At 35.0% G+C, this 12628-nt stretch overlaps 1 protein-coding gene across 8 annotated transcripts in view; it reads left to right on the forward strand.

The window, feature by feature from the left end:
* Positions 1-12628, forward strand: part of CD46 (CD46 molecule) — an 87842-nt gene that overhangs the window by 72894 nt on the left and 2320 nt on the right. For 3 of the 8 annotated variants that reach the window (XM_077157661.1, XM_077157659.1, XM_077157665.1), the window contains exons 6-11: positions 534-716; positions 1005-1058; positions 2962-3009; positions 4959-5003; positions 6502-6537; positions 7022-7082. In XM_077157661.1, coding sequence (XP_077013776.1) covers positions 534-716; positions 1005-1058; positions 2962-3009; positions 4959-5003; positions 6502-6537; positions 7022-7082 — 427 coding nt within the window. Of the gene's footprint in view, positions 1-533; positions 717-1004; positions 1059-2961; positions 3010-4958; positions 5004-6501; positions 6538-7021; positions 7083-7649; positions 7695-10715; positions 10790-12628 lie in introns of all 8 variants that reach the window. The other 5 variants (XR_013174281.1, XM_077157660.1, XM_077157662.1 and 2 more) reach the window with 5 other exon arrangements.

Consider the following 12628-nt stretch of genomic DNA (forward strand, 5'->3'; position numbering starts at 1 on the left):
TCTTGTCCTTCAACATCCCAGCTGTGCCTGTTATGTCTTCCTGAGATTTTTTTTTTTTTTGCATGTGTTTCCATGGCTGCATTCGTCTCAATTTTTAAATTTCAGCTTAAGTGTTACTGTCTTAGAAAAACACTTCCTACCTTTCTGAAATAGTGGGATACTGTTAGATCAGTGTCTAGGAGGACCCTAGAAAGTTTCTTATGAACTTAAGATGTATTTGTATCTTGTACTTAGCCCTTTCTCAAAACTTGTCAGTGATAGGGGAAAAAAATTAAGGAAAGCCAACAAAATATAATGAAATTTGTTCTTGTGGGTGGGGGAATTTAATTGATTTTTCTAAATCCATTTACCTGTAATTTAGATGCTGTATATTTTATGTTTTAAACTTGGGGTCTTTTTTTTTTTTTTCCTTACATCTTGTCTTCCATTCCTTGTCTTTTTTGTTCCCACTGGAAATTTCTACTTTTCAATACTTTTTTCTGGTCCTCTGTTAAATGATCTTTCCATTAATTCTGGGTTTCTCTACTTTTCAGTGGTCAAATGTGTCTATCCAAAAGTCCCAAATGGAAAACTGACCTCGGGATTTGGAACAACATTTCTCTATAAAGCTACAGTTACATTTGAATGTGAAAAGAATTTTAACCTTCAAGGCAGTAGCAGAGTTACCTGTGAGGCGAATAGTAAATGGAATCCCCCGCTTCCAGAATGTGTTCCAGGTACAAAGGTTGCCCTCTTCCATCTTTTTCTTAAACTCTGTTTCTTCGACAGAGTTCTTCGACATTAAATGTCGAAGCCATTTTAGTGAAAAGAAGCCATTTTAGTATTTCACTCTTTCTTACAGTCATTTCCATGCCAGATCCATATAGAAAGTGTGACATAAACTTTCTATAGAATTCCGCTGCTGTATCTTGTATGTTTTCAAAAATCCTTTAAATTTCTGGTGAAAATGCCAATAGTGTCTCTCAAGTATTTGATCTTATCTGTGTTATTCTTTTGTTTTCCAGTGTCGACTACTCCTGTGTCGACTCCTTCCAGTACTAAAACTTCAACTCTTCCAGGTTTTGTAACTACTTACATTTTTTCATAGGAAAAAAAAATTTGAATTCTGGGTGATTTGCACTCATTTATATTTTTTGAGAATGAATGGAGGGGGAAATTTGTTCCAGCCGTTTTAATGTTAATTCATATTGATTCTAAAATTATTTGCCATAGTCTGCAGATAAGAACAAATGTGTGAATTTGGATAAGTTATAGAAATGTTAAATGTGTTTCCTCACAAGTAAAATGATTTAGTACCTTCTTTACTCAGGGACAGTGAGGTTTAAATGGGATGCATTTAAAGTACTTAGCACCATGGCTGGCACATAAGAGGATCTCTAAAGGTAGCTCATAGGATTTACAACGCTGCTTGAATTAATATTAGTCAAGAGACAAGTTAGAATCTGGCTTCTGTTTTTCAAAATGTATATTTTCAGGGTCATCAGCTTTGCTATTTTAGTTGTTCTTTTTAAAAAGTGGTCTGTTGATACCTTTCCTGGGTATCTTCCTGGTCCGGAACTTTTCTTTCCCTAGAGTGCCAACACTTTCATTCTCTTTTAACTGCTGTGCACGTTAAACTTTGCCAGAACAATCCTTGTATCTGTGTGCACTCCGCTCCTGCATCCCTCCTGCCCTGCCTAATTGTTCTTTTTACTGAACAATTTTATTTGGTAACAGAAACCCAATTTCATAGCAACTGAAAAGGCAGCATGAGTCCTTTCTTACTGAACTGAAATGGAAGAGTTCTTGCAGGGACTGTTGATCAGCTGTTTTGCTTAAACTTGAAAGATTGTTTTGATATGGTAGCGGGAATTACCATCTTGATTTGGTGCTGCTGTCTCGGTCTCCACGTGGGTTTCAGGAGAAGCAGGAGACAACAGGATAGTAGGTAGAGCTGTAGATCAGGCAGGCCCTGTTGAGGGTCCTAGCTTGGCTCTGCCTACTGAAGTAACTAAGGGTGGGTAAAGTCAAACAGATGTCAGTTACTGGATTGTGATTTGCTGATATAGTTCCCATCACCCCAGTAATTACATTAGTTATTTAAAAGATGGAGAGGAATTATGCACATTAACATGGTGAGTGGAATTACTTTTTGATAAATCCTATACTAAAGTAGAACCCGGTAGCCTCCTTGTATACCTTAGTTAAATGCTTTGGGATTTTGGGAGAGAAAGCTGATTTTTTTGGTAGATGGATATGTGAACAAAGATTGCAAGTGAAATTTGTACTCATTGACCTTCTTTACTCACTTGCTGCTAGTGAGATTATGCAGTGTTATACTACATTTATTGATGAGCTGTATAAATGAATTCACATAAGTATTTCATAAAAGATTTATAAAACACTGATGTAATTCTGTGTTTGAAAGAAGAGGAGAGGATTGATTGTGAGAAGTTTATAAAGAAGAGAAACTACAGGTGTGTAGCAAAAAAACTGGCAAAAATCAAAATTCATCATAGGCGTGTCAGTCATTTCTTACATCAGTTAGAGAAAGAAAATATATAAAAAATATCAATAGCAACATATAATGGTGTTAAGGTATATCTGAATATCTTAATATGAAAAAAATGTTCAAGGAATATTAAGTGGAAAAGAGTAAGATGCAAATTACGTAGTATAGCTCCACTTCAGTGTTTTTTTAAAAAAGATACATGCTTATCTTGAAACATTACTCCTATGATTTATTAGTTAATTTCCAGGATTTCCATTATCAAATACAAAACTGTAGTGAACATTCTTATGCATACATCTTTGCTTGCTTGTACAAATATATATTTAGGTTATATTTCTTCATTTGGGAGTATGTGCATTTTAAATTTTGATAAATAATTAATCATTTTTAAAAATCAGAATTAAAGCCATTAAGTTCATATTGCTAAGGCAGGTGACTGATAGAATCAAGTTTATTCTTTTATTTCCCAGGTTCTGTTCCTCCTAGTCACAAACCTCCAGTTTCAACTGAACATCCAGGTTCAGTATTTTTAATGTTACTTATATATAGTGAAGGACTTTATAAGGTAATGGGTGAAAAACGACGTCTTGTTTTGATTTGCATTTCTTTAATTATCAACAAGGCTGAACATGTTTTCCCTACATTTATTTGCAGATACTCTGTTTTTTATAAGCTGTTTAGTCATGTCCTTTGCCCATTTTTCTCTATTAGGTTACTCAAATCTTTTTTTTCTTCTAAATTTGTGAGAGTTCATTAAAGGGTAAAGCCCTTTGATTATGAAGTTTCTTTTTTGTTTTATTTTTACTAGTCATTTTTAAGTTTTTTATACAACTGGATATAAGTTGTCTTTTATAACTTTTAAATACATGAGTCATTATGAAATTTCAAACATTGTAAAAGTATTAGAATAAAAGATTAGTTCCCCTTCTAGTCCATTACCCAAGCTCTTCACTGTTAATAATTTAGAGTTTCTTTTTATCTATTTCACATACATCAGCATCTTTATGTGTGTAGTTACATAGTTTGGAAATTTTTTTTTTAAATAAATATGAAATCAATCTGTACGTGTTTATCTGCAACTTGTACTTTTTCCACTTTAAATATTGGGTTGTGGGTGTTTTTAGATTTATTCCCATCCTTTTTAATGATGGCATGAATAGATGCCATGTTTTATTAACTATCCTCCTAACCAGTGGACATTTATATGTGCAGAAGTTTTACATTATTAGGAAGTTGAATGTATGGGGATCTTTTCTGACATAGGTGAGTTTTGTATCTTCTAAAAGCTGTCAGTCTTCTCCATGTTAAAATTATACAGAGGGCGGGCCACAGTGGCTCAGCAGGTAAGAATGCTTGCCTGCCATGCCCGAGGACCCGGGTTCGATTCCCGGTGCTTGCCCATGTCAAAAAAAAAAAAAATTATACAGAGACTTCACCCATTGTTCTGATTTCATTCTTTGCATTTAAATCGTTGGTGCATCCGAAATTCTTATGGGATATGGATATGGGTGGTTCGTCCCTGCACTGCCCCCCACATTGTGGCTAAACTGCAGCATTTGTTGAGTGAATTGTTTTCTCTCCCACTGATTTGAAATGCCACTTTTTAATAATACATTAAATCTGTAAGTATTCTAGCCTCCTTTCTGTTCCTTTGGACTGTCCATTCCTGTGCCAGTATCAAACAGTTTTAATTACTGTAGTACTGTGTTTTAATATCAGGCAGAACACTCCCTTTCCTGAAATTTCCAGGCTGCTCATTTTCCTTATCAACTTTTTCTCTTTTTTTTCTTTTTTGTATGCTTTATGGTCGGGGTCACATTTCATTTTTTTTTCCCGTGTGACCATCCCATTATTGCAGCACCATTTGTTGAATTTTCTTTTTTGGAGGGGGAGTGAGGGGGGCGGGTAGTGCCCAGGCTGGGAATCGAAGCCGGGTCTCCCGTATGGCAGGTGAGAATTGTATGACTAAACTACCCTTGTACCCCCATACCAACTTTTACATCATTTATTAAGCCTTCCTTTATCTTTACGTTTTAATTACAGTCACACTGAATCCGTAGGCTATTATAAGAAATTTGCTTGCTATACCACAGAACATTGTCACAGGAAATGTCGTGGGCGGGAAGAAGAAATATGACGTTGAATATAAATTTGTAATATTGTATGACACTACTTTCTCTTTTTTTTGGATGCATGGTCCGTATGACACTACTTTTTGCTGCATGGGCAGGCACCAGGAATCAAACCTGGGTGTCCAGCATAGCAGACGAGATCTCTGCCTGCTGAGCCACCATGGCCTGCCCTGTATGACACTACTTTTAATGACCAACATTAATATAGTTTATAAGGAGAATAAACTCTAAGGGGATCGATGTAGGGACAAAAAATTTTAAAATCTATGAATTTAGACATTTTTATACTTTACTTTTATTTTTTTCACTTACTCCATTTTTCTTCTTTTTTCTAGGAGTTTTCCCTGTTCCTACCGAACCACCATCTTCAAAACCTCTAGGTTTAGTATTAATTTGGTTACTAATAACCCTGCAGGATGGAACCTTGGAGTTCTACATGGAAATATTGTATTCTAATCATCTGCAGTTAGGGAAGAAACACCATGTTCCAAATTATCAATAACTGACATTTATATAGTTATTTTAAATAGTGCACATACCATGACACATGTGTTAGTACGTGTGTAGAAACATGTTAGGTAATTACAGTTTTTAAGAGGTGCCCCAAAACAGGATTTCTGCTAGGGTGAGGTAACTTTCTTAAATGCTTTGGTTATATATAGGGTTAGAATTCATAAAACACAACTTGCTTTCCATGTAATAGTTGTTATTTTGTGATCACAATTTGTAGACAGATTTTCTCTCTTCATATTTTGTATACTAGAACCATAAAGTTCTATAAGTTGAGATCATTTTTTTTCCCTACAACAGGTAGGTGTAACACACTTTTATGTAGGCTTATGGTTTGCACATTGTATGTTAAACAAAAAAATCAGGCACTCCAGTAGTGACGTTTAAAGTTCATGAAACATACAGATTTTGGGATAAGTAAATGAAGACAAAGGTCTGTTACTTTTTACTTATTAGACTAGTTCAGTAACTATTACTCTTTTTATAAATGTACCCTACGCTAATCTTTTAATATGTCCTTTAGCTCTGAACACTTATGGTCAAACTGTCAGGGTGCCAGTAAATTCAATGCCATCTTGCAGTTTTAAACACTTAATGCTTATTTATAAAATAAGAAGAGCAGAGTTAAACCCGACACTTCATGCTTTGCCTTGTAGCACTTTAATAAAAGTAATGGGAGTTGAGAAGCAGAGATACTATTGACAGAAACATTTAAGAATTAAGACTATAGAATTATTTAGCATTCTCTGGACAATCAAAAATGCATGTTTAAGTTCTGCATAATTTTTACCCATGCACCTTGTTTCATTTGTATTTTTTAGAGGGACTCTCCCTGATACTCAGAACTATGTCTTAATTTGGCTGTGGGGGGTAGAGTAGGATGGCGGCTGATGAATAAGATAAAGTATTATTTTTGAAGACTGTGCAAATATTATCTGTATGACAGAGAAATAGAAATTTATTTATGATTTACTCTACAAATCCACTTTTAGGGAAGAAAGAAAATTACCAAATCATAAGAAATAATAGAATGAATACTGACCCAAACCAACTATGATGGGATTAATAGATTTTTGTAATGATTTCCCTCTAATGTAGTGAATTCTCATTGTTCTAATGACTTTTACCTATCTGGTATAGGAGCTATAGCACCAAACAATAAAAAGAGTTTCGCAACTTGGACCCTGAACCTGGAAACTGGTTGTTAGAAGGGTTCGATCATTGAAATGACTTGGCTGCATTAACAGTCTTGCTAAAACTAGAGAGATCAGCTGTTTTTTGCGTAGCTTTTAGTTGATCAGATTGAAGTAAAAATGCATCTGCCATCTAGAGAGCCACACATGCTCAGTCTCTTTCATTTTCTGTCAGGCGCAGGTCTCATCGCTGTCATTGTTATCATTATACGTAAGTATCCCGAACCTTGCCGCCACTTCAATCAGTCTTCATTTATTACTGTGAAAACGTATACTATTTGCTTTCATAGTTTCTCAGTTTCCCTACTTTTATAGCTTGAGTGTAAGTAAATCAATCTGGGGAGGGGACCCCTGGCTTTTTATATGATGACACTACTGTCTTGCTCTGGTGATTTTTATATTCTTTTTATATTCTACATATCCACTAAATAACATACTCTAAATACTGCCTATTTTCTCAAGGTGATCAGTAATATGAGTTTCCCAAATGTGCTCTTGCTGATGTTCTCAATTAAGCAATGATTCTTCTCTGATTCATTTTGGAATGTTTATGTGACTCTAGGGAATTGGCTTTAGGTAGTGAAGGGTCCAGATAGAGTAACTCCTGAAATGTAACCAACATTTCGTGTGCTAAATTTTGAATCTTGGTTACTGGTTTTCAAGAACCCCATGCCATTTGTTTCCATTTCTTGTAGTTGTTGGAATTACGATAATTGTCATCTTATTGTACATACTTCTTCGAAAAAGGAAGAGAGGGTAAGTTGAAGCATGTTTCTTTTAACTTACTGGTCCTTCTCACCCTTGACAGGCTTTTTGCACAGCTTCTGTTTGTGCTCTGTGTTGCACACAGTCTCTTTAAATGTGCCTGTATTAGTGTGTCCTCAGAATTCCATTTCTTTGCCAAAAATATTTTCAGCTACTTTTAACATGATGGCAACAAGAATAATCTTAGAGTTGCTTCAGCTATTATGAGTGTAAAAGAAATGTCTGTGGTATTTGAGGTTTAAGTTGTTCAGCAAAGCATGGACCACTATGGAGCCTCTCCCACCTTATGCATACCCTATTTCCTAAATTAGACTAGTCACCAGGATCGAGTTTAAAGTATTCCACTGGAGAGACCTTAGACAGTTGCATTTGCTGGAATTTTTATGAAGAAAATTTCCATTTGGCTTTATAACTTAGCTATCCATAAGGAGCTACGTAGGTATATATTCAAATACCCAATTTGATTTCTTTTCATTGGAGTTACTATATACATATTAAGCTGGGGGATTAAAAGCAACACTATTTGATTTCCCTTATTCTGTTCTCTTAATTTACTAGGTTGGAGTAAAACTGATGGGGTTAAACTTAAAGTTGCTGAGAGGGGTAAGATTTACAAGGCTTTTGATCTATAAAAATGAAAAGTATGGGGGAGTCTTAGAATAGCATATATGCACAGTATAAATAAGTATCTTCTAAGGAAAATAGGCTTTTTAAACACCAAACTTAAATGTTAATGAAAGAATTTATGATTTAATGAAATCTCAGAATAAACTATGGAGCATAACCCAAGATTAAATGCCTTGGAATTTTTCAAAGATAATATGCATTTTTATTGATTTTTTTTTCCCCTCTGCGGCTTGGGAAATCGCTTTGAAATCAAACCGAATAATTTTACGACTTGATGTGCATGATTTCATAACATATTTTCCTTTTATGTTAATCAGTAAGTTCGGGCTATGTAATAAAAGTACATTCTTCACTGACAAAGAACTCAAACTTTTTCATATTACTTGGTAATCTTTGCAAAATAACCCACAATGCCTTCTTTTTTAATCCTAAACCTTAAATTTATTGAACACATGCATATTTGATTTCCAAGTCCAAAAGGTGTGTGTAGAAATAATGTCTAAAGAAAGCAAAATGGAATTAGATATGATATTCAACTCCTCATTTTGCTTTGTTTAAAATATCACTGCATCAGAATATTTAAAGGTGCCCAAATAAAGTGTTTAATTGAACTCTCTCAAGCTCCCTTTTACTGGGTCTTTTAAAACTGAACAATTTTACCCATAAAGGTTCAGTAGCAATAGTGATCTGAGCTTCCCCAAATAATTTATTTTGCAGTTTTTAAAAGACCTACATTTTACAGCATAAGTTCCACATAGTCTCTGTAAAGAAAACAGAAAATAACAGTATTAACTCTTTTTTAATATTTTGAGAAGATATATCTTTCACCAATGCAGCATAATTAATCCTATATATAGTAACACAAAGAGAAGTTGTTTTAGAAAATTGGATGGGAAAGGTAATTCATAATGTCCTTTGAGCTAAAATATGAACTGTATTGCAGTCTTTTAAGATATATGTTGCCCTTTTCATGACAGGAACATATTCAATTAGAATTCAGCATAAATTGAATTTAAATTCCTCCTTGTGAATTTTTGGCTTCAAAACACTGAAGTCCTGTCTAACACTTCAAGTCCTATATTATTTTAATAGCTGAAGTGACTCTAATGTGGAAGTCGTCTGCCTTTCTTTAAGCCTAGAGCAGCAGCACTCAGATTTTAACATGCACATTAACCACCCAGGGATCTTGTTAAAATGCAGATTCTGATTCTGATTCATTCTGTGGTGGCGCCTGAGATCCCACTCTAATAAGTGCCCAAGATGCTGTTTGGCTGTGGACCAGACTTTGAGTATTGGTTGTGCCCGTATTCTTGAAATACAAAGAAAAACCATCAAGCTTATTGGCAAAATTTTCTCACGTTAAAGATCACTGGATTGTTTTAAGTCTCCTCATTTATGTGTTATGTTAAAGAAAAAAACGGGATGTGTGGTAATGCTTGGCTTTCTTTTGCCGTTAAAAATAAAAAGTAAAGACATCTGTTACATTTTTTGCACTGTTTAGAATGCATAATCTTTTCCTTCAGAATTGGCTGTTGTTGACATAGAAACTCCTTATGTAAGATTATAAAATGTATGGAGTTACTGCTCTGTTTCTAAGGGAGATGCTACAAATAATCCCAAATTGCTGTTAAAGCTTGGTACACATTGATTTGATGTAAATTGTATTTATGATGCCTTGAGAACACAATTACCCTTCTACAGACTTCATCTCAAAACACAGAAATTGTGTAAGTGGTCATTTTTAAGATCATTCAGCATCCAAAAATACTTGATGAAAAAGTGACCAAAAAGTTAAAAAGTATACTGCTGTAGGCAAAGAACAGAATAGCATCCCAGAATAGAACAGAAACTGGTCCCATCCACATGCTCCTTCCTTTTCTTTTCCAGTTTCCTTGCTTAACTAATCCTTCCACCATACTTTTAGTCTTGGAATCCACAGCACTTGCCCTTTCCTTGGCTACTGCTTGAGCCCTGTATTGCTTGTCCTCATTGTGTGGTTCTGCCCCGCAGATGCCTTTTGTTTACATAAATGTTTTCATTCATTTGTAGTTATTTTTGTTCATAAATGCATGATTTTTTTTACACAATGAGATAAAGTACTCATCCAGCGACATTTCTAAGTTGATTAGAATTATTTGCATAGTTAACATGTTTTATTTACCTATGCCAAAATATATTTTTTTTCCACCAAGGATATTTATTTGGTATGCCTTAAACCTATTCTTTAATGTTATATTAATCTGATTGACCCAGTAACATTATAATTTTAAGCTGTCTGTGCTTAAGTAAATGTGACAAAAGTGTTTTGGGTTTACTCTACATAGTGATCAATGCAAGTGGTTAAGTATTATGACACAGAGCAAAAAAACTAAGGATCAGATTGACTTGAACATTTTTCTGTTTGGCTCTCAAATTCTTAAAACTCCAAAAATTGTCCGGACAGAAATAATACATAACAAAAGATTCTGTAATTAGTTTAGAGAGCACATTTATGACACTTAGAGCCAACTCTCAGAAATACATATAATAGGTTTTACAAATAGTTTGTTCTGTGGGAAGAAACTACTTAATGCAAAAGTTGGTATGTGTCTTAAAATTTATGAGTTGTCACAAAATTGAGTTCTAAGGCAATATTGCATGGATTTACTTTATACTCTGTATCCCAGCAAAATTCAGGCTGCTAGAGACAGGACCATTTCTCCTTGTGCAATTTGTTATTCTTTAAAAGAATGTGTTACTCACTTCTTGCAAAGTAGTTTTAAAGGTAAGCGGATTGAACAGAAATTTAAAATCTGTTCATCTGCTGGATGAGCTATAAGTTATCAAAGTAGCTTCTTATACAGAATTCCTGTTTCATTTTTTAATTTACGAACGTTAAGTTCTGAGCTTTCTGTTCTCCTCTAGAATTGATTTTAACCCATATATAATGCCATACTCACTTGCTTCTTGATTTGAGGTCATTTATTTTACTTAGCCCTTTTCCCTTCCTCTGTTCAGCACATACCTAACTGATGAGAGCCACAGAGAAGTAAAATTTATTTATCTCTGAGAAGAAGGTAGATGAAAGAAAGGTTTGTTTCTGTCATTAAAAGTTATCTGTTTCTGTTGTGTTTCTTTTCATGGATGTCCTTTCTTTTGAAAAATATTCAGTTGATGTTTAGATGTCAGTAACTGGAGCTAAGATATGTTGGCAGTACACACCAAAGAGGAAAGTTTAATTCCTGTTCCCTTTATTTAAATTATTTTATTCTTAAACCGTTCTTTTACGTTTAAAAGAACATGTACTGACAGACTTTTACTTTGACATAGGCTTAGAGGCATGCTCCCCTTGTCCTTTTTTCAGACTCTCTAGCCTCCTCTACCTTCTAGAGCCTCTGTGAATCGAAACGTAAGGACGTTTTTGAGCCCTGTGGGAAATAGTCACAGAATCAGTTAGTTACAGGAGAAATGTTCTTTTACAAAAACTAAAATATATGTTACTTCATTTTGTGCATTTATTCCAGTCAGCCTTTTAAATAACTCTGTAAAGGCATTTAGCTGTTTCCTGAGACCAGCATATTTTTAGAATATTCAAGGAAAAAAAAGCTTGAATTTTGAAAAATTATAAATTGCATTGCCTTGAAGTCGTTTGACCCTTATCCACCTTTGTCTTATAATTGGATTGAATTAGAAGTGTTCTGTTTGTCCTAGAATGTGTGTCTGCAGAGGCGGAGAAAGGCCCTGCCCTAGGTGTTAGAATCAAGAGTTTGGAGCAGGGTCTACACAGGCCAGTGGGAAGGACAGTTTCCTGGTAGAAGCAAAGTAATGTCTTTGATCCACAGGGGCAAAGGAGGAAGGCAAAACATACTAACCAGAACAGTCGGGGCCCCTTTCCTGTAAATCTCAGTGTCTCAGGGCATCTCTGCAGCAAGAGCCAAGTAGAAAAGTAGTTTTCAGACTCTCTGAGCTTCAAGGGGTCTTAACATTTGAAGTTAATACAAGAAATGCTAATGTTCATATAAAATAATGAATTAGTAAGTCATTTTCAAACTTTTCTCATCTTCAAAACAGCTTCAATGTTATGTCAAATGTTTCTTCACATTTATGTTAATGCCTGTCTTTTTCATATATTGGATTTCTATGTAAAATTCTATGTAAAGAAAAAGGATTCGTCTACTACAGGAACAAAAGCAGTGGCCTAGAAAAATACAGCGGTCTCGGGAAATTCGGTGACAGGCCAAGCCATTAATTCACTTACCACAGTAATCTGTAGGAAATTGCTATAATGCAAGCAGTTTTGGCCCCCTCAACAGAGCAAAATAGTCAAGTATCCAAAATTAACACTGTTAGCTGTTACACTGGGGAGGCATCCTGGAAGTATTTGCTGTGGCAAACCTATTGGTAAATAACTAGTCCAGATGTGAACTTTAGTCTGGTTATCATGGTTAGTTTACTAGGGCAGGAATTAGAACTGCCCTGGCCCTGTGATAGCCAAAAACCACGTGTGTGGGCGGGCCACGGTGGCTCAGCAGGCAGAGTGCTCGCCTGCCATGCCAGAGGACCCGGGTTTGATTCCCGGTGCCTGCCCATGTAAAAAAAAACACACATATCTCCTGAGGACCGCCAAAAGTATCTAATCCACCTGCAGATGTGCTGTAAGCACAAAACACACACCAGACTTCTAAGACTTAGTATGAAAAGAATGTAAAATACATGTCAAAATGATAATATTTGGCTATATTTTATTAAGATCTAAAAATATAATTAAAAGCAATAGTGCCTTTTTCTTTTATGGATGTCCAGAAAATTTAAAATTACACGTGTGGCTTGCATTTTATATCTGTTGGGCAGCACTAGACTAGAATAACAGAGTTTAGAAAGTTGTCTGTTGTTACAATAAAAGTGTAATGTAAACTTTAGTTACATGGGAG

The sequence above is a fragment of the Tamandua tetradactyla genome, chromosome 4 (genome assembly GCF_023851605.1).
Source record: "Tamandua tetradactyla isolate mTamTet1 chromosome 4, mTamTet1.pri, whole genome shotgun sequence".
Lineage (NCBI taxonomy): Eukaryota > Metazoa > Chordata > Mammalia > Pilosa > Myrmecophagidae > Tamandua > Tamandua tetradactyla.